This window comes from Myotis yumanensis, unplaced genomic scaffold (assembly GCF_028538775.1).
Source record: "Myotis yumanensis isolate MYYU_CA2020_CCGP unplaced genomic scaffold, mMyoYum1.0.hap1 SCAF_3, whole genome shotgun sequence".
Lineage (NCBI taxonomy): Eukaryota > Metazoa > Chordata > Mammalia > Chiroptera > Vespertilionidae > Myotis > Myotis yumanensis.
In genome coordinates, this window is record NW_027223754.1 from 81,692,237 (window position 1) to 81,711,820 (window position 19,584).

Genomic DNA, 19,584 nt, shown 5'->3' on the forward strand with positions numbered 1-19,584 from the left:
TTGTACCTGTGCAAAAGCTGAATTCTTCATGAAGTATTTTTGCCTTTCTAGAAAAATTTTTATGTGAAACATTTTTAAGAAAAGCATCTCACATTATCAAAAACAAGTAAGAGCTTTTCTAAAAAACATTATGGGACTTAAGAATGTAAGGTGAGCCCTGACTGGTTTGGCTCAGTAGATAGAGCGTCGGCCTGTGGACTGAAAGGTCTCAGGTTCGATTCCGGTCAAAGGCATGTACCTTGGTTGCGGGCACATCCCCAGTAGGAGGTGTGCAGGAGGCAGCTGATCGATGTTTCTCTCTCATCGATGTTTCTAACTCTCTATCCCTCTCCCTTCCTCTGTTAAAAATCAATAAAATATATATTAAAAAAATGATTTTCTCTCATCATTGATGTTTCTATCTCTCTCTCCCTCTCCCTTCTTCTCTCAAATCAATAATGATAGTCATAAAAAAAAGAGAGAATGCAAGGTGAAACTTTTGAAAAAGGCGTTCCAGTTTTTAAATATGAAGGCTTAGTACATACAGAATAATGAACACGGCAGAATTCCTGGGGTTTTTTACTAGCCTAAAATTTTAAGTGTGGTGAAAATAATGGGATATAGCTACTTTTCAAAGTAATTAGTTTAGTTCATCATGTTTTATTAGTCTTTACTGGCCAAGGTTGGGAGAGCTGAGGAGATAATCAAGAGTTTAAACATAGAATGCTAGTCAAATGTTGCTCTATTACTTATTTTTGTTTCATTTATTTATTTATTAGAGACATAATTGGTATATAACATTGTAGAAGTTTAAGGTGTAGAATTATTGATTTGATACATTTTTATGTTGCAATATTACTACTGTAGTGTTAGCTAACACCTCCATCTGGTCACATAATTATTTTCTATTTAGTAGTGAGAACATGCTCCATTATTTAGAACTAGAGGCCCAGTGGACGAAATTTGTGCACGCGTAGGGTCCCTAGGCCTGGCCAGCGATCAGGGCCGATCGGGGCCTTCCGGCTGCCGGCCGGGGCCTTCCTTCGTTCCGTGCCGCCCCCTAGTGGTCAGCGCACATCATAGCGAGCAATTGAACTCGTGGTCTCCCAGTTGAACTCCTGAGGGGTCAATTTGCATATTAGCCTTTTATATATATATAGACTAAAGGCCTGGTGCACAAAAATTTGTGCACTCGGGGGTGGAAGGGGAGGTCCCTCAGCCCAGCCTGTGACCTCTCACAGTCTGGGACCCCTCGGGGGATGACCATCTGCTGGCTGAGGCCTGCTCCTCAGGGGATTGGGCCTAAGCTGGCAATCAGACATCCCTCTGGCAGCCCGGCAGCCCTTGGGAGATGTCCACTTGCCAGCGGGAAGCAGACCTAAGCTGCAGTCAGACATCCCTAGCGCTGCTGAGGAGGCAGGAGAGGCTCCCACCACCACTGCTGTACTGGCAGCCATCAGCCTGGCTTGTGGCTGAGCAGAGCTCCTCCATGTGGGAGCTCACTGACCACCAGAGGGCAGCTCCTTCATTGAGCGTCTGCCCCCTGGTGGTCAGTGTGTGTCATAGTGACCAGTCATTCCCAGTCTTTCTGCTGTTAGGGTCAGTTTGCATATTACCCTTTTACAATATAGGATAGAGGCCTGGTGCACGGGTGGGGGCCGGCTGGTTTGCCCTGAATGGTGTCCTGGATCAGGCTGGGGGTCCCGCTTAGGTGCCTGGCCAGCCTGGATGAGGGGCTGATGGCTGTTTTCAGGCTGGTTCACACCCCCTTCAGGTTGGGGGTCCCTACTGGGGTGCCTGGCCAGCCTGGATGAGGGGCTGATGGCTGTTCTCAGGCTGCCTGCACCCCCTTTAAGGTGGGGGTCCCCACTGGGTGCCTGGCCAGCCTGGATGAGGGGCTGATGGCTGTTTTCAGGTTGCCTGCACCCTCTTTAGGCTGGGGGTCCCCACTGGAGTGCCTGGCCAGCCTGGATGAGGGGATGAGGGGCTGAGGGCTGTTTTCAGGCTGGCCACACCCCCTTTAGGGTGGGTGTCCCCACTGGGGTGCCTGGCCAGTCTGGATGAGAGGCTGAGGGCCTTTTTCAGGAGGTCCAAGCCTGCAACTGAATCTCCCAGTCTCTCCTTTTTTTCTTTTATTCTCGATTTATTTACCTTCTGTAATTGAAACTTTGTTGCGGCTTTAGCTCCTGGCCAGCTGGCTGAAAGCAGGTTTCTGGGTTTGTTTAGCTTTTATAATTACAACATTGTTGCTTAGAGTGCAGCCCAGAGCTGGGCCGCAGCAGGTGGGGAACCTTGGCTTCCTCCATCACTGGAGCAAGCAAGCCTCCTGTTTGCTTCAGCTGCCTGGCTGCCGGCCGCCATCTTGGTTGGCAGTTAATTTGCATATCGCCCTGATTAGCCAATGGGAAGCGTAGTGGAGGAATGGTTAATTACCATGTTTGTCTATTATTAGATAGGATAACTTTTCAGTGATTCGGATACAGACTGATATTGATGTTCATGTTAATCATTGTAATAGTGGTTTTGGAGACATCAATATTTATGGGGATCTATGCTATATATCTAGAGAGAATTGGCATAGCATCTATGTAATCAGATTGTTTGTAAGCTATAGTACTAAACAGGCCCATGACTGATGGCTGTTTTTCCCCCACAAAAGAAAGACTGGGGGCACTAACAAGTTATTTAAAAATAACTAGGAAAAAAGGAGATTATTTTGTTGAAAGTTTTTCTTATACCTAAAGCAAAAAATTATGAGATGGGTAATAGTAATTTTTGGATATACTATGTGACTGAGTAATTAAGTAGCTGTGTGTAGGCTTCTTGTTTGGATGATAAATTCATACAGTTTCAAATAAAAGGATACAAAAATGTCTCTGTCCTCTGGCTACCAAGTTTACTTCCCTAGAGACAACCATTGTTACCAGTATACCACTAGAAATACATTGTGCATATACAAACAAAAATATGTTTGGCAAGTTGATTTATAGCTTTTTTTTCTCTCCTTTTGTACAAAAGTGATAGCAAACATAGAATGCTCTGCTCTTGTTTTTTTTTTTTTTTTTTCTTTTTTCTCCCGCTTAACTCTGTATCTGGAGTTTAGTTCTCTTTGAGCACATAAGAGCATCCTCATTTTTTTCTCATAGCTGAATAGGTAAATAACAGTTTAGTGGGGAAAGAGGCTTTGAATATTGAGGATGATTGGGAGTTGAGTATATTACAGTATCCTATATAATAAAAGGTTAGTATGCAAATTGTCCCCTTGACTGGGAGTACAACCAGGGGGCAGGGCCGGCCAACCACCTGTGGCTCCTCCCCCTGCCAGCCCCGCCCCCGATTGGCCCCATCCCAATTGGGGGCGGGGCCAACCCACCAACCTCCTGCGTCCCCATCTCCCAGCTGTCCGGGCCCAATCAGCCCTGATTGGGGTGGGCCACCTGGACCCCACCTTTGCACAAATTTGTGCACTGGGCCTTTAGTTTTAAATAAAATCTGCCAGTATAATATGCATAGACTGAGAAATTTAACCAAGAAGTGGAGTTTAGAGTAGTCTCTGACATGAAGATAAAATGCTTGTTTTTTCAATAGGTGATAGCAAATATAGAAAAAATTATTAACCATATAAATACAATAGCTGTCAGATATCAAGGCATATAATGATAGACAACATTTATTGATTACTATATGTCATACACACTGCTTACTGTTATATACTTATTATCTTGTTTGAACCATACAAGAGTACTCTTGAGGCTAGTTAGTGGTGGTGGTACACTCATTTTGCAGTGGAGAAAGTTAGGTTTTTAGTGGGCAAGTTATTTGTGCAAAGTCATACAAAATAAGAGGAGGTTAATATTCCTGTAAGCAACAACATCTCTGTCTACTACAATACAATATTGTTAACTTTTGCTTTATATCAGAGGACATGCTGGAAAGATTTGATCTCTGAAATTACTTTTGATTTTTAAGGAAGTAATGATGTTTATTTAACCCAAAGAGAAATTTTGTGTTGTCATGGTAATCTGTGATTTTCAAAAGACCTATGCTTTGTATTTGATCAAATAAAAGATTAGTGATAATCTGAAAACAGTATTTATACTAATTCAAGTTAACAAATGTTGTATGTTTTTACATTTGATAAATTTTCCACTCAGTAAAATTTAAATTTCTCTTTTATATTTTATGACATTTAATTATAATGAGTATACGTATTTTGTTTAGCACTATTGGTCATAACAAATGGAAATAACCACTTCAGGTTGGTGCTTTTTTTTAAAGTGTGATTCGTAAAGAAACCTCTTAAGAGTTCAATTTTTTAAATCTTACTTTCGGTTAAACCATTCATGACATACTTGTGTTCGTTTTTTTTAAATCTTTATTGTTCAGATTATTACAGATGTCCCTCTTCTTCCCCCCAAAAGTTCCCCTCCACCCAGCCCAGTTCCCACCCCACCCCAGGCCCTCACCAACCCACTGTCCGCGTCTATAGATACTGCATACATGCATATAAGATCTTTGTCCAATCTCTTCCCGCAGCCCCTCACACCCCCGAGAATTGTCAGTCTGCTCCATTTCTATGCCCCTGATTCTATTAGATTCACCAGTTTATTCTGTTCATCAGATTTTTTATTCACTTGCTTTTTAGATTAACTTGTTGATAGATTTGTATTTGTTGTCACTTTGTTCATTGTTTTTTATCTTTACCTTTTTCTTCTTAAAGAACACCCTTCAGCATTTCATATAATATTGGTTTGCTAAGTGATGAACTCTGTTAGGTTTTTTTTTGTCTGTGAAGCTCTTTATTTGACCTTCAATTCTAAATGATAGCTTTGCTGGGTAGAGTAATCTTGGCTGTAGGTTCTTGCTATTCATCACTTTGAATATTTCTTGCCACTCCCTTCTGGCCTGCATAGTTTCTGTTGAGAAATCAGCTGACAGTCCTATGGGTTCTCCCTTGTAGGTAACTAACTGTTTTTCTCTTGCTGCTTTTAAGATTCTCTCTTTGTATTTTGCCCTTGGCATTTTAATTATGATGTGTCTTGGTGTGGTCCTCTTTGGATTCCTCTTGTTTGGGGTTCTCTGCACTTCCTGGACTTGTAAGTCTATTTCTTTCACCAGGTAGGGGGGAAAGTTTTCTGTCATTATTTCTTCAAATAGGTTTTCAATATCTTGCTCGCTCTCTTCTTCTGGTACCCCCGCAGTTCAGATGTTGGTACACTTGAGGTTGTCCCACAGGCTCCTTACACTATCTTCATATTTTTGGATTCTTTTTTCTTTTTGCTCTTCTGGTTGGGTGTTTTTTGCTTCCTCATATTTCAAATCTTTGACTTGATTCTTGGTATCCTCTAGTCTACTGTTGGATCTCTGTATTTTATTCTTTATTTCAATCAGTGTATACATAATATCTGACTGTTCCTTTTCCATATTTTTGTCATTCTCACTAAGTTCCTTAGAGGTTTCTAGAAGATTCTTGAGTAACCGTGTAACTGTGGTTTTAAACTCTATACTCAATAGTTTGCTTTCCTCCATTTCTTTCATTTGTTACATGTTTCTTTGTCTCCGCATTTTGGCTGCTTCCCTATGTTTGTTTCTATGTATTGGTTAGCTGCTAAGTCTCCTTGAGTTGGTAGAGTGGCCTTGTGTAGTAGGTGTCCTATAGGGCCCAGTGGCTCAGCTTCCCCAGTCACCTGAGGTGGACACTCTTGGTGCACCCCTTTATGGGCTGTGTGTACAGTCTTGTAGTTGAGCCTTGATTGCTGTTGGTATCACTGGGAGGAATTGACCTCCAGGCCAGTTGGCTGTGGGGACCAGCTGTGTCTACAATGGAAGAGCTGCTGTGCAGGAGACACCTTTATGGGGCAGGACTTGCTTCAGTGGGGCTTTGGTGCTCACTGATTCTGCTCCTTGAGTGTGTCACTTATGGATATGAAGAGTTGTAATCTGGTATGGTCTCACACTGACCACTGGATACACTGGCTCTTGGATCTCCAAGGAGGTTCAAAGTCAGCCACTTCCTGGGGCCACCCAGCAGGAGCTACAGAGAGATCTGCGGATTCCTCCTCTTTGTATCGGGTTTGGAAGTACCCAGATGAGGCCCAGCTGTGAAGCAAGGCAGGCTGGTGCTGGTACGGCCTTGGGCCTTCTTATAATAGCTTTGAGGCTCCCTGACCCAGCTGCAGCTTGTTTGACAGGTTTTAGGCTGAGAAAGGACAGGCCATTCATATGCAAAAGCTGCTGAGCACAGCTTGGATGGGGTTGTAAATTGGGTAGGGCAGAGTCTCAGGGAGTCTCCAGGGTGGAGCAAACAGCAATAGCTGCCTGTCAGCCCTTCACCGCGGAGGTCCTAGCACTGGAACATTGACCCCCCAGCACAGGAACAATGACTGTTGCAAGCACCTCCGTCTGGAAAAAAGCCGCCTCCATGTTCCTGCGCCGATGCCGAACAGTCCAGTTTCTCCCGGTATTGTTATATTATAAATCAGCAAACTAAACAGAGGACACCTTATTAAGCCAAATTTTGGAGTCTTTTATTTCGCTTGCGGGCTCAGGAATATTGCTTCTCAAATTCTGAGCAAAAACATGAAGGAAGCCCTCCCTTTTTATATTCTCCCAGTCCTTTGTTTTTCAAATATGGAATTATACTTCTGGACCTTTCGAGGGCTTTGCCCTATGTAGATATTTTGCAGGAAGCTTGTAACCTGAGCTGTAACTTGAGCATAGTACATTTCAGATAACTGGAGTATGGGAGTAACCAGGGACATCAGCGGAGCTGCTTGCAAGGTCAGATAGTTGCACTTATTTTCTCCATTATTCAAGCAAGTGTTTACAAAAGCCAAAATAGCAGAGCTAAAATTTCAAACAGCAGTTTTTACAAAATTGAGGTTACTATGTTTCATTCCCCACTGGTTTTATATACATGAGTCAAATCATTGACTCTTGTGGGCAATTGTTGGGGATGGATTTATATTGACCCCTGAGGACCATGAGCTTGATAGAATTAATTCTTTGTTGAATAAAGTTAGTAAACCAGTTTATGAGATAGGGGTGCAGAATGAGGACCAGGAGTACATGCGAGAGTCTCAGCTTTTGTGGGTCTGATGAAGAGTTTTGGATTTTCTCTCTTGCTTTAGCCACCTTGAGTTGGGTATGGTGGAGCCACGGCAGGATTCCATTGACCTTTACTGCTGTGGGTGTGGTCAGGATATTGGTATACGATCCTTTCCACGTAGGAGTCAGTCCTTGGGTGGTAAATTTCTTTACCCAAACAGTCATCAGGTTGGAAGGGATAGACTGGATCAGAAGTTGGTACAGGTAGAGCGTCTCTGACGTGCTTCTGGACTGCTTTCTTGGTGGACTGTAAAACCTATAAGAACTTGAGTAAAGATTGACTATGGATTTCAGCTTTTCTAGATTGGGTATATAGTACTTATCTCTTAGAAGCTCTGTAAGCTTAGTGTGATTACGTGTAAGCTGGTGAGGTGGGTAGGTCAGGGTCTGGAAGAGTCACTAGAATCTGTAGAGGCCCCACTGGTTTTAGGGCAGCCTCCCGGGCTGCTTCATCTGTGGCCTGGTTCCCTTTTTCTTCTAGGGAGTCCCCCTTTCCTTGTAAATAGTACTGTGGATGTGAACCGTTGCAAACGCGTACCTGCTATCAGTATAAATCGTTACTGATTTTTCTCTTGTCCAATGGAGAGCCTGAATAAGAGCAATTAACTCGGCCTTCTTTGCTGACCTCCTGCGAGTCAGTGCCTGAGACCAGATGGTTCGGTCTAAAGTAACTACCGCCACCCCCGAATACCTGATTCCTTCCTGGACAAAAGTGTTCCCGTCTGTGAACAATACCTCATCTGGCGATGTCAGTGGGGTGTCAATGAGGTCTGGGCCAGCTGTCTGTACTAAGTTGACGATCTCCAACCAGTTATGCAAAGGTTCTTCATGGTCATCGTCCGGGAGGAGGCTGGCAGGGTTGATGGTGAGAGTCTTGTGGAACCTGATGTGGGCTGGTCGAGTAGAGGAGCGTGAAACTGAGTGTTTGACATCCAGCGCTCCGGCGTGCTCCGGAGTAAAGCCTCAACCACATGTGGGGTGGATAGGGTTAGTCCCTGCCCTAGGGTTAACTTGTCTGCTTCTTTGACAAGTGTAGTTGTGCCTGCTACCACCCAGAGGCAAGTAGGTCAACCAAATGCAACGGGGTCGAGTCTCTTGGACAGGTAGGCGTTGGTCTTTTCCAAGGCCCAAGACTTTGGGTGAGAACACCTTTTGCTATGCCCCTTGTCTCATATATGTAGAGGTGGAAAGATTTAATTACATCTGGTAGCACCGGTTGGTCCATCATCCTTGCTCTGCTCATGTCTGTCTTATTGCCTAATATATTACCTCAAGGATCTTGGCTCTAAATTCTTTCAGGGAAAATGGACGTCAGTGGGGCTCTCTGGCTACTTCCATGCTGAAGAGGGACAGAGTTTTCTTTCAGAGCCAAGAGAAACCAAGGTGGGGGCATAGGTAAATACCTGAAATTGCTGTCTCACACAACCACTTCAAAACTACAACAAAAAGACTAAACAGACATCATTCAGAACCACAGAAAGGCTGGCTGAGTGGAAATTCTACAACTAGAAGGAAAGAGAAAAGCACACTGAGACCCAGAGGAGGTGCGGAAGTAAAGGGCAGAGGTACAGAGGCACACGTGGAAAGGGCAGGCAACTGAGGACGCGGTTGTCTTTTTCAATCGGGAGGGAGTCACAAGCTCCCGACTGCTCTGAACTCCAGTTCCAGGCAAGTCTCTGGGGACCCAGACTCATACGGGGAATAACTGGACTGTCTGGCATCGGTCGGAACTCGAGGGCGGCTTTCTCTCAGAGGTGCTTGCAGCGATTACCGCGGGACACTGAGACCCGGGGACTCTTAGGGCAGGGGTGAGGGTCAGCCATAGCTGTTTACTCTGCTCTGTTGATTCCCTGAGACCCTGCCCCACCCAAGCTGTGTGCAGAGGCTTTTGCATATGAATGGGTTGGCCCTTTGAGATCTAAAATTACCTAACAAACTGCAGCTGGGTCAGAGAGACCCAGAACATCCAAAAGAAGGCCCAAGGCCCCACAGCAGCTTGCATTGCTTCACAGCTGGGCCTCATCTGGGCACCTCCAAACCCCAAACAAGGAAGAGGAATCTGCAGATCTCTCCGTAGCTCCTGCTGGGTAGCCTCAGGCAGAGGCTCAATTAGCACCTCCTTAGAGATCCAAGACCCAGTGTACCCAGTGGTCAGAGTGGGGCCATCCAGATTACAACTCCTCAGATTCATAAGGGACACACTTAGGCGGAAGACTCAGTGAGCACCAAAGTCCTACTGAAGCAAGTCTTGCCCCATAGGGTGTCTCCAGCACAGAAGTTCTCCCACTGTAGACACAGCTGACTCTCACAGCCAATTGGCCTGGAAGTCAATTCCTCCCAGTGATACCAACAACAATCAAGGCTTAACTACAGCAAGACTGTGCATAAAGCCCATAAAGGGGTGCACCAAGAGTGTCCATCTCAGGTAATTGGGGAGGCTGAGCCACTGGGCCCTATAAGACACCTAGCACACAAAGCCACTCTCTCAACACAGGGAAGCAGCCAAAATGCAGAGACAAAGAAACAGGTCACAAATGACAGAAATGGAGGAAAGCAAACTACTGGATATAGAGTTCAAAACAATGGTTATAAGGTTTTTCAAGAATTTTCTAGAAACCGCCAATAAATTTAGTGAGACCCTCGAGGATATGAAAAAGGACCAAATAGAAATTAAGCATACACTGACTGAAATAAAGAATAATATACAGAGATCCAACAGCAGACAAGAGGATCTCAAGAATCAAGTCAAAGATTTGAAATATGAATAAGCAAAAAACACCCAACCGGAAAAACAAAAAGAAAAAAGAATCCAAAAATATGACGATAGTGTAAGGAGTCTCTGGGACAACTTCAAGCGTACCAACATCCAAATTATGGCGGTGCCAGAAGAAGAGAGAGAGCAAGATATTGAAAACCTATTTGAAGAAATAATGACAGAAAACTTCCCGTACCTGGTGAAAGAAATAGACTTACAAGTCCAGGAAGTGCAGAGAACCCCAAACAAAAGGAATCCAAAGAGGACCACACCAAGACACATCATAATTAAAATGCCAAGGGCAAAATACAAAGAGAGAATCTTAAAAGCAGCAAGAGAAAAAACTCAGTTACCTACAAGGGAGTACCCATATGATTGTCAGTTGATTTCTCAACAGAAACTATGCAGGCCAGAAGGGAGTGGCAAGAAATATTCAAAGTGATGAATAGCAAGAACCTACAACCAAGATTACTTTACGCAGCAAAGCTATCATTCAGAATTGAAGGTCAGATAAAGAGCTTCACTGATAAGAAAAAGCTAAAGGAGCTCATCACCACCAACCCAGTATTATATGAAATGATGAAAGGTATTCTTTCTTTAAGAAGAGGAAGAAGAAGAAAAAGGTAAAGATAAAAATTATGAACAACAAATACATGTCTATCAACAAGTGAATCTAAAAATCAGTGATTAAAAAATCTGATGAATAGAATAAACTGGTGAATATAATAAAATTAGGGGCATAGAAAGGGAGTGGACTGACAATTCTCGGGGGGAAAGGAGTGTGGGTGGTGCAGGAAGAGACTGGACAAAAATCGGACACCTATGGATGAAGACAGTGGGGTTGGTAAGGGCATAGGGTGAGGTGGGAACTGGGTGGAAGGAGCTATGGGGGGGCGGGGGGGGGGGGGAAAGAGGAACAACTGTAATAATATGAACAATAAAGATTTAATTATATATATAAAAAAAAGCCAAGAGATCCTTGCTGTCAGAGGGACGATGAGGCCTGGGCACAGAAGGAGGTGGGCTTGTGACCTGGCAGAGACAAACTGTATTATAAAATTTAGTATTATTGAGCAATTAGAACAGCAAGAGTTACAACAAATGGTCTGGTGGAAGGGAGAGAAAACATTTCAGTTCTAATAACTTCTATTGAAATAGAATTTTTCTCCTTAAAATTACCATTATGTTTATTAAAAGAGCCAGATTAAGACTAATTTACTTATTGTATGCAGTTTGGCCTGATTGTTTGCATAAACACAACAAGAATGGTAATTGATCACTTTTGCCAGAATTTCATGATTGAGTCTCAATGTGCCCCTTAGGGCAGAGAAGCCAAGACATCTAGCTGCTGTCAGGCCTGCCTGCAGTATCTGCTGGGTTAGGTGAATTCTTCACCTGCAGTGGCTCTACCGGGGCCCATGCCCTAAGCTTTAAGGCCCATCTCAGTAACCCTCCTATTTGTTGTGGCCTAGAGTGCGTGGGGGTTCTGCAGGGACAGAGAGGTGCCCACGTTGCTCCCCTTCTACCCTAGCCAATCGCCGGTGATGGCAGAGTATGGGCCTGACATTCCAGCACCATCTGTTTTCAGAGCTAGTAAGCATGATACCAGGCTTTCTCTATGGCACTCTTACTGGCTTTAAGTCTTCAGAGTCCAGATCAGGCTCTTTAAAACATGATATTCCAATCAAAGTATTTGGTCAATAAAACTATTCGAAACCGGTGTTATTGAATTTATGCAAAGAAATCCATTGCCATGATTCATTCATTAAGAAGTGCCAAATTTCGGAGGGATCATATAGGGAGAAAAATATACTGACCTGCTTTAAGATCTTCCGATTTTCCTTGTCAGTTCTTTTTATGGACTTTTCAGAGTAATATTTTTCTCAATGTATTATAACAAAACAGCCTCCAAATGACAAGAACAAATTTAAAATGACATGTTTATGGATTTCATTATAATGCAAATGATATGGAATGGTGTCTATAAAACCCAACATTCTATAATATTATATCAATAACTATTAGTTATAACTGTATTTGACAAAGATTTCTATGTACCTTTATATAAAATCTTTCTTTATGAGAGAGAAAACAAACGTGAGGCATTTCAGAGCCTATTGGGATGATCTACTAGTAAAGCTAATTCTAGATCAAGAAAAAGTTTCTTAAAATGTAAACCCTTGAAGGATTGTCAAAATTGATTTTACTAAAAGATTATATATTAAAGTGTATTAGGAACATAGGTGAGCAAACTTTAGTTCCTATAATTAAAATATGGTCCTTTTTTATTAAATACCTGATAAATATAATTATTTTAGTAGAAAAGAACTGACTAAAATAAGGCTTATTTTTCTAACTTTGTCTGTCCTTGGGTGTGGACAGTAAATAATGCTAGTTGGATTTCTTTTATCAGTCCCCCTGAGTAGTTTGGCATAACTATGTACCCTCTGTTTAGGGAGGCAGAATGCAATTATTTACTCTTCCTGGCTTACTGGTCTGTATCATTTAATTAATCTTCTAATAATTCTCTTGTCCTTTTTATTACATACACAGCCTTTATAAATTTTATACTTCTAAAGTAGCTTTCAAACCTTCTTTCTATGTCCTTTAAAAATGCATAACCATCCCTTAGACCTTCTATTAAGTATCTCTACTTTAATATTCTTTCTTTTTGCTATACCCTCAGCAACCTGATTGGCCCTTTCTTTTTTTTCTAAAATGTATTAGAATTCCTTATTCTTAGAAACCCTAATTTTTCAATGATTACCAGAAAGCAAACAGATAACACTTCTCAGATTAATATTTATGAACATACCTTAAATGTACTTTTACTTTTTCAACAACAAAAACTCTAACAAAGTATAAGAGACCTTACTTCTGTAATAAAAACTAAGAGGTAAATTAAAACTTGTCTAACAAAACCTGCTATATTCTTCCTTAGAGATAACATCTCAGGCTACTGCTGCAGCTCTAAATTCTTTCACAGCCTAGAAAAGCTGGATTTTGGTGGTGACCAAAGGGCTACTTGGAGCCCGAGGGGGAGGCTGAGATTATAAATTATCCTCTTGGCTGACTTCTTAGATTCTCCCCCGGTTGTATAGGGAGAGGAATGCAGGATAAGGGTCTTATTGCCCTTGTTATTTTTTGTTTCTGTTTTTAGACTTTTCTGCCTTTATAGGGAGAGAGAGGACTGGATTTTCGTTATCAACATAATTATTACCGAAAAGCTTTATTTAAAACAGGGATAACTTAATGTGAAAGTACTATTTTTTTTAATTACGCTGTTAACTATGATTGCCCCTTCTGTTCAAAGAAAGGACATGCTAATCTGGCTGGGTATTTTATGCCTGTAGGGCCACCCTTGGAATACGGTCCATCCTTATTTAAGAACTCCCCATCCTCTTGCCGCCATGCTCCAAAGTTTAGCCTTGGTTCCGGCTTGGCTGGTCTGCGCTGGCTTGTGATGTTAGAAGCATGTGCGGGCCACCCGCTTCCATCCCGGTCACATTCTGGTTAATATTAACGCTGTCAACTGGATGTTTAATGGACATGATGCTGGGCGGAGTTTTTCAAATTTCTCCGTCCTCCCGAGTTTGGCAAGTACTATCTTCCTTTTAGCCCTTGGAAACCTCTGGGCTTTTGTTCAGAGCGAAATGGCTCCCCCGCCCTCCCCCCCCCCCATTTTTTTCTGTTTTCTGTTTTTATCTTTCCCCCTCTCCCCCTCCCTTTTTGCATTAACTATTCCCTCTGTCCTGGGCAGTAAGAGATAAGGGAGCTGTAAATAACAGGTTCTTTGTTTAAATAAATCTCCTTGAGACTTCTATGACTTTTTACAACTCTGTTGCAAATAGTTAACTTTAGAACTCAATTTTTTCTCTAGCTTTTCCTGACAGCAGCCTTGGAACTTAGCCGGCCTTTGTTTTAAACTTCTCTGGGTTATAACCTTTACAAATTTTATACCTTTAAGTTAACCTTAGAATTTTAAAATTTTAACCTAACACAGTAAACTCATAAATCAAGGAAAAGCAAATTAAAAGTTCTCTAGTGGTCTAATACTTAAAAAGAAAGAGAAGGACAATTCCTAAGAAAAAAGATTCTTAGCAGCTGCTGGAATGCCACCCTGCAATTACTTTTACAGTTCTGTATAATTTAATTAGGCATCCTCTGTTTAGCTTGCTGGTTTTGCCAGAATTTCAAAATCAGCCCTACTGGGCTTCCCCCTAAAGCTGGGCTTGCCCCAAACAAATTAAACAGAGACAAAAACATCAACAAATACTCCTATGTTTGCAGCCAGATGGCCTAAACTCTCTCAGTTAACAAAAACACACAAAAGCACAGTATAATACAAAGTAGCTTTCGCTTTAGTCAGGCTCTCATACTCACATTTACATACCAGTCAGTCCGAGCCACTTCCCCTGCCCCCAAAGGCAGGCCTGAACTCGGAGTGCACTTCAGCAGACATTTGCTCGGAAGTTAAACAGTTAACTGGATTCCTGCCCAACTTCCCTAACAGAAACAGACCGTGAGGGCCTAACAGAAACAGATGTGGGTTTCCTCCCTGAACCCACACCCCAAGAACAGGATTCTCAACCAACATCTTGGTAAGAATCTACCAGAGAAGTTATGACTGCGTCCAGTCCTCTCAGTACAGGATTACCGATCACAGGCGGACAGGCAGGAAAGTGAACTCAAAATCCCTAATCGCATTCACTTACCTCCAGAGGTTTTCTGGTGACTCCGAAAGAATGCAGGGGTATGTCAGGCATCCTCTGTCTGGCAGCCAGAACCACCAAGGAGTGTCTTCGGGGCCCTGGAAGCTTCCCAGGTGGTGCGCCTCCCCTGGGGACCTCCTAGGGGCTGGCAGCCAGGCCTCAGAAGGCTGTCGGCCTTTGGCATCTGAGACCTAGTGCTGGTAAGCACTGTCTCGCTGGGGCCTCCAAATGTTATAATGTAAATCAGCGAGCTAAACAGAGGACGCCTTATTAAGCCAAATTTTGGAGTCTTTTATTTCACTAGCGGGCTCAGAGGATATTGCTTCTCAAACTCTGAGCAAAAACATGAAGGAAGCCCTCCCTTTTTATATTCTCCCAGTCCTTTGTTTCCCAAATATGGAATTATACTTCTGGACCTTTCGTGGGCTTTGCCCTATGTAGATATTTTGCAGGAAGCTTGTAACCTGAGCTTGTAACTTGAGCATGGTACATTTCAGATAACTGGAGTATGGGAGTAACCAGGGACATCAGCGGAGCTGCTTGCAAGGTCAGATAGTTGCACTTATTTTCTCCATTATTCAAGCAAGTGTTTACAAAAGCCAAAATAGCATGGTTAAAATTTAAAATAGCAGTTTTTACAAAATAGAGGTTACTATGCTTCAGTATGTGTCTGGGTGCCCCCAAGTCTCGCCCGGCACTGGAGCCCAGAGCAAGCAGGAGCTTGTATCTCCCTCCTGATTAAAAAAGCGGCACACCCGGGTGCCAGCCCGTTCCATGCCTCCGCACCTCCTACTAGTCTCAATGTGCTTTCTTCTCTACCCCTCTATTTGTAGTACTTCCACTCAGCCTTCTTCCCCGCAGTTCTGGATGATAGTTACGTATTTCAGTTTTGATTTTTATGTGGTTGTGCGAGGGAGCAAGTACAGGTGTTTACCTATGCCGCCATCTTGGTTCTTGTACCATGCATTCTTTTTTTTAAAAAAATATATTTTTATTGATTTTTAGAGAGAGGAAGGGAAAGGGAGAGATAGAAGCATTGATGAGAGAAACATTAATTAGCTGCCTCCTGCATGCCCCCTACTGGAGATTGAGCTTGTACCCAGGCATGTGCCTGACCTTTTGGTGCATGGGGTGATTTTCAATCCATGGAGCCATACCAGCTAGCTCTTTTTTTTTTTTTTTTTTTTTTTAATGAGTGGACAAATACATGTCTTTATATATTAACCTTTACTGTCAAAATGTTCATATATCTGAGTTAGAACCTTTGTATTTAATGTTAATATCTTTTTCAGTTTTTTATCTGCTTTCGAAAAGTAGTACCAAAAATTTTTTGGGAAGCTTTAACAGTAGTAGTAGTATTTACTTGATATTGCAAATAGGGTATTTATTTTAATTCTAATGTTAGAATGCCCCAGGGCTCAGTCTAATGTCTAATAACATATGTTCTTTTATTTATGGTCTTTCTTACCCCTGAAATGTTAAGTTCCATGATTTTTAAATTTTAATACCCAGTATTGGGAATGGTGCCTGGCACATAGTCAGTGCTTGATAGATGATTGTGGAGTGAATGAGTGTTGAAATAAATAACTAGTTGATTTGGAACATTTGTAAATACCGCAAATATTTTTTTAAAAATATTTTGTCTGCTACTTGAATATAGTCTGGTTACAGTATAATCATTTTATAATATTCAGAGTCCTTTATGAGTTGTCTTCTCATAGGACTGACTCTGTCCTGGATAGGAAAGATATTTTGCTATGGGGATTATATTTAGGGTGGGGACTATATTTATGGGGACTATATTTTTACTCAAGCTGCACAGTTGTTTTGTTTATCCATCTTTGGAAGTGTTCCTTAAAGATATTTTGAACCTAGATCTAGGGAAAACTATCGCTGCCAACTGAGATATTTGGTGTTAGGCTTTTTGCTGGTAGCAAACAAATCATGCTGCTGACTGACTTTTTGGGTTTAAAAACTGGCAAGGAGGGTATTTGTTTCTGAATTGATTTTTATTTATAAAATCATTTTAAGTACTGTTTGTATTAATCAAACCATAACAAAGTACACTTTTGTTTCTAGGTGAAAAATTTAGAGAGCTAATGGATAAGTTCCTGAGAGTTAACTTCAGTAAAGGCTGCCCACCGTTGTTTACTACTTTGAAATCTTTATATTACAATACAGAAAAGGTAAAATTTGGTCTTCATTCACTTTTGCTGTAGTCTTTTTACTAAATTATTTTAGAAAGATTTCCATGTAAATAATATGCTATCTTATATAATAAAAGCCTATGTGGCGTCGTGCGATGTTTTCACAAGATGTCTGCCCCCACATCCTCACAAGATGGCCACCACAAGATAGTCACCACAAGATGGCCAGCAGGGGAGGGCAGTTGGGTGCAAATAGGCCAGCAGGGGAGGGCAGTTGGGGGTGAGATCAGGCCTGCAGGGCAGTTGGAGACGATCGGGCCGGGAGGGGAGGGCAGTTGGGGGCGATTGGGCCAGCAGGGGAGGGCAGTTGGAGGTGATTGGGCCGACAGGGGAGGGCATTTGGGGGCAATCGGGCCGACGGGATCGGTTAGGGGCCATCAGGCAGGCTTTCAGGTGAGCAGTTAGGAGCCAGCAGTCCCGGATTGTGAGAGGGACATCCCCCACGGGCTCCCAGATTTTAGAGGGTGCAGGCCGGGCTGAGGGACACCCCTGTGCATGAATTTTGTGCACCGGGCCTCTAGTCCATATATCTACACTAATAAAAGAGAAACATGGTAATTAGCGTACGACGGCTACCCTTTTCATTGGCTAATCAGTGAGTATATGCAAATTAACTGTCAGCCAAGATGGCGGCCGGCAGCCAGGCAGCTGGAAGCGAACATGAGGCTTGCTTGCTGTAGTGAAGGAGGACTCCAACGTTCCCCGCCTGCGCTGCAGGCCTCTGAGCTGCAACTCTAAGAAACTTTGTAACAAATATAGAAGCTAAACAAAACCCCGGGAACTCAGAGCTGGAGTTATACATTGTTTCGATTATAGAACGCAAACAAACCAGCGGAAGCCTCAGAGCTAGAGCCAGAGCTAAAGCTGGCCCAGAATAAAATAAAAAAAAGAGAAAAAAAAAGGAGCGGTTGGGAGCTTCAGTCAACAACCACCAGCCTGAAAGCAGCCCTCAGCTCCTCACCCAGACTGGCCAGGCACCCCAGTGGGGACCCACACCCTGAAGGGTGTGTGACCAGCTGCAAACAGCCATCATCCCCCCACCCAGGCTGGCCAGGCATCCCAGTGGGGACCCCCACCCTGATCCAGGACACCCTTCAGGGCAAACCAGCCGGCCCCCACCCATGCACCTGGCCTCTATCCTATATAGTAAAAGGGTAATATGCCTCCCAGCACCGGGATCTGCAGAGCCTCGAGGCCTCCCGGCACCGGGATCAGCGTGACGGGGCAGCGGCCAAACCCCCTGATCGCCCTGCAGCTCTGTGAGTGACAGGGGGCGGGGCCACAACCTCCCTATCTGCCCTGCTCTGTTCGTGACAGGGGAAGGCGCCCCAACCCCCTGATCGGCCCTGCTCTGTGTGTGACAGGGTGTGGCACCCCAACCACCCCCCCCCACACACACACACACACACACAGGCCCTGCTCTGTGTGTGACAGGGTAGAGCCATAACCTCCCCATTGGCCCTGCCCTGAGTGTGACAGTGGCGGCGCCCCAACCCCTTGATCGACCCTGCTCTGTGTGTGACGGGGGGGCAGTGCCCTAACTCCCCTATCGGCCCTGCTCTGTGCATGACAGGGGGCAGCACCCAACCTCCTGATTGGCCCTGCTCTGTGCGTGACAGGGTACGGAGCCCCAACCCCCCTGATGGGCCCTGCTCTGTGAGTGACAGGGGGTGGCGCCGCAACCTCCCCAGCGACCCTGCCTTGAGTGTGACAGGAGGCGGTGCCCCAACCCCCCAATCGGCCCTACCCTGAGCGTGACTGAGGGTGGCATCGCAACCTCCCAATCCGCCCTGCTCTGTGCATGACAGGGGGCGGTGCCCCAACTCCCCAATCAGCCCTGCTCTGAGCCCGACCAGGGGCTGCACCTAGGGATTGGGCCTGCCCTCTGCCACCCAGGAGCAGGCCTAAGCCAGCAAGTCGTTATCTCCCGAGGGGTCCCAGACTGCGAGAGGGCACAGGCCGGGCTGAGGGACCCCTTCTTCCCCCCCGAGTGCACAAATTTTTGTGCACCGGGCCTCTAGTATATATATAAAAGGCTAAGCGACCATTACAACCTCACTATGATGTTTACTGACCACCAGGGAGCAGATGCTCAATGCTGGAGCTGCCCCCTGGTGGTCAGTGTGCTCCCACAGCCAACCTCCCACAGCTGACCAACCTCCTGCAATCCCTCCCCCCAGCCAGCCGGCCTGATCAGCCCCATTCGGGATTGGGTGAGATGGCCTGATTGGCCCAGATTGCTGGCCAGGCCGAGGGACCCCCACCCGTGCATGAATTTGTGTACTGGGCCTCTAGTGATTTAATAATTTTCTCTGTTCTAATGTTATTCTCTTGAACTGAAATTATATTCGTGAAGTGTAAGTACTATCAAAGTGTATGTTAGTCTGAAATTTGCACTAAGATGATTAAAGGTGTTTGTATTTAATTGGTACACTTTTCTATAAATTTGACATTGTCACCAGAGGTCTGTATTTATTTTGTAATTAATCATTTATTTTATAGTATGATTGTGGACTTTCTAATTTGTTATGTATGCTTTCAAAGTTAGCATGGATAAATGAGTTAGTACAACAGTACCAAGTGGCTGTCGGAGAGGAGGGGTTGTGGGGAGGGTTAGGGGAGAAAGGTTAAGGGATTAAGAAGTACAAATTGGTAGTCACAAAATAGTCCCGAGGATGTAAAGTACAGCATAGAGAATATAGTCAACAGTGTCGTAAAGAACTACGTATGATGCCAAGTGGGTACTTAAAATGCCACTTGGTACTGTTAGTTTTAACTCAAGCCTACATTTTAATGAATATAGTTTAGCTAGTTCTTGAATAAA

General features: G+C 43.8%; 1 protein-coding gene across 14 annotated transcripts in view; it reads left to right on the plus strand.

Moving 5' to 3' along the window:
• The window catches only part of NAA16 (N-alpha-acetyltransferase 16, NatA auxiliary subunit), a 96,851-nt gene that overhangs the window by 46,412 nt on the left and 30,855 nt on the right, over positions 1-19,584 (plus strand). For 10 of the 14 annotated variants that reach the window (XR_011470767.1, XM_070408990.1, XM_070408992.1 and 7 more), the window contains one exon: positions 16,633-16,739. The exons of 3 other annotated variants lie outside the window; for them this stretch is intronic. Coding sequence is in view for 10 of the 11 variants with exons in the window: in XM_070408990.1 (XP_070265091.1) it covers positions 16,633-16,739 (107 nt within the window). In the remaining variant the exon portion in view is untranslated. Of the gene's footprint in view, positions 1-10,238; positions 10,686-16,632; positions 16,740-19,584 lie in introns of those variants that run through there. One more of the 14 variants, XM_070409001.1, reaches the window with a different exon arrangement.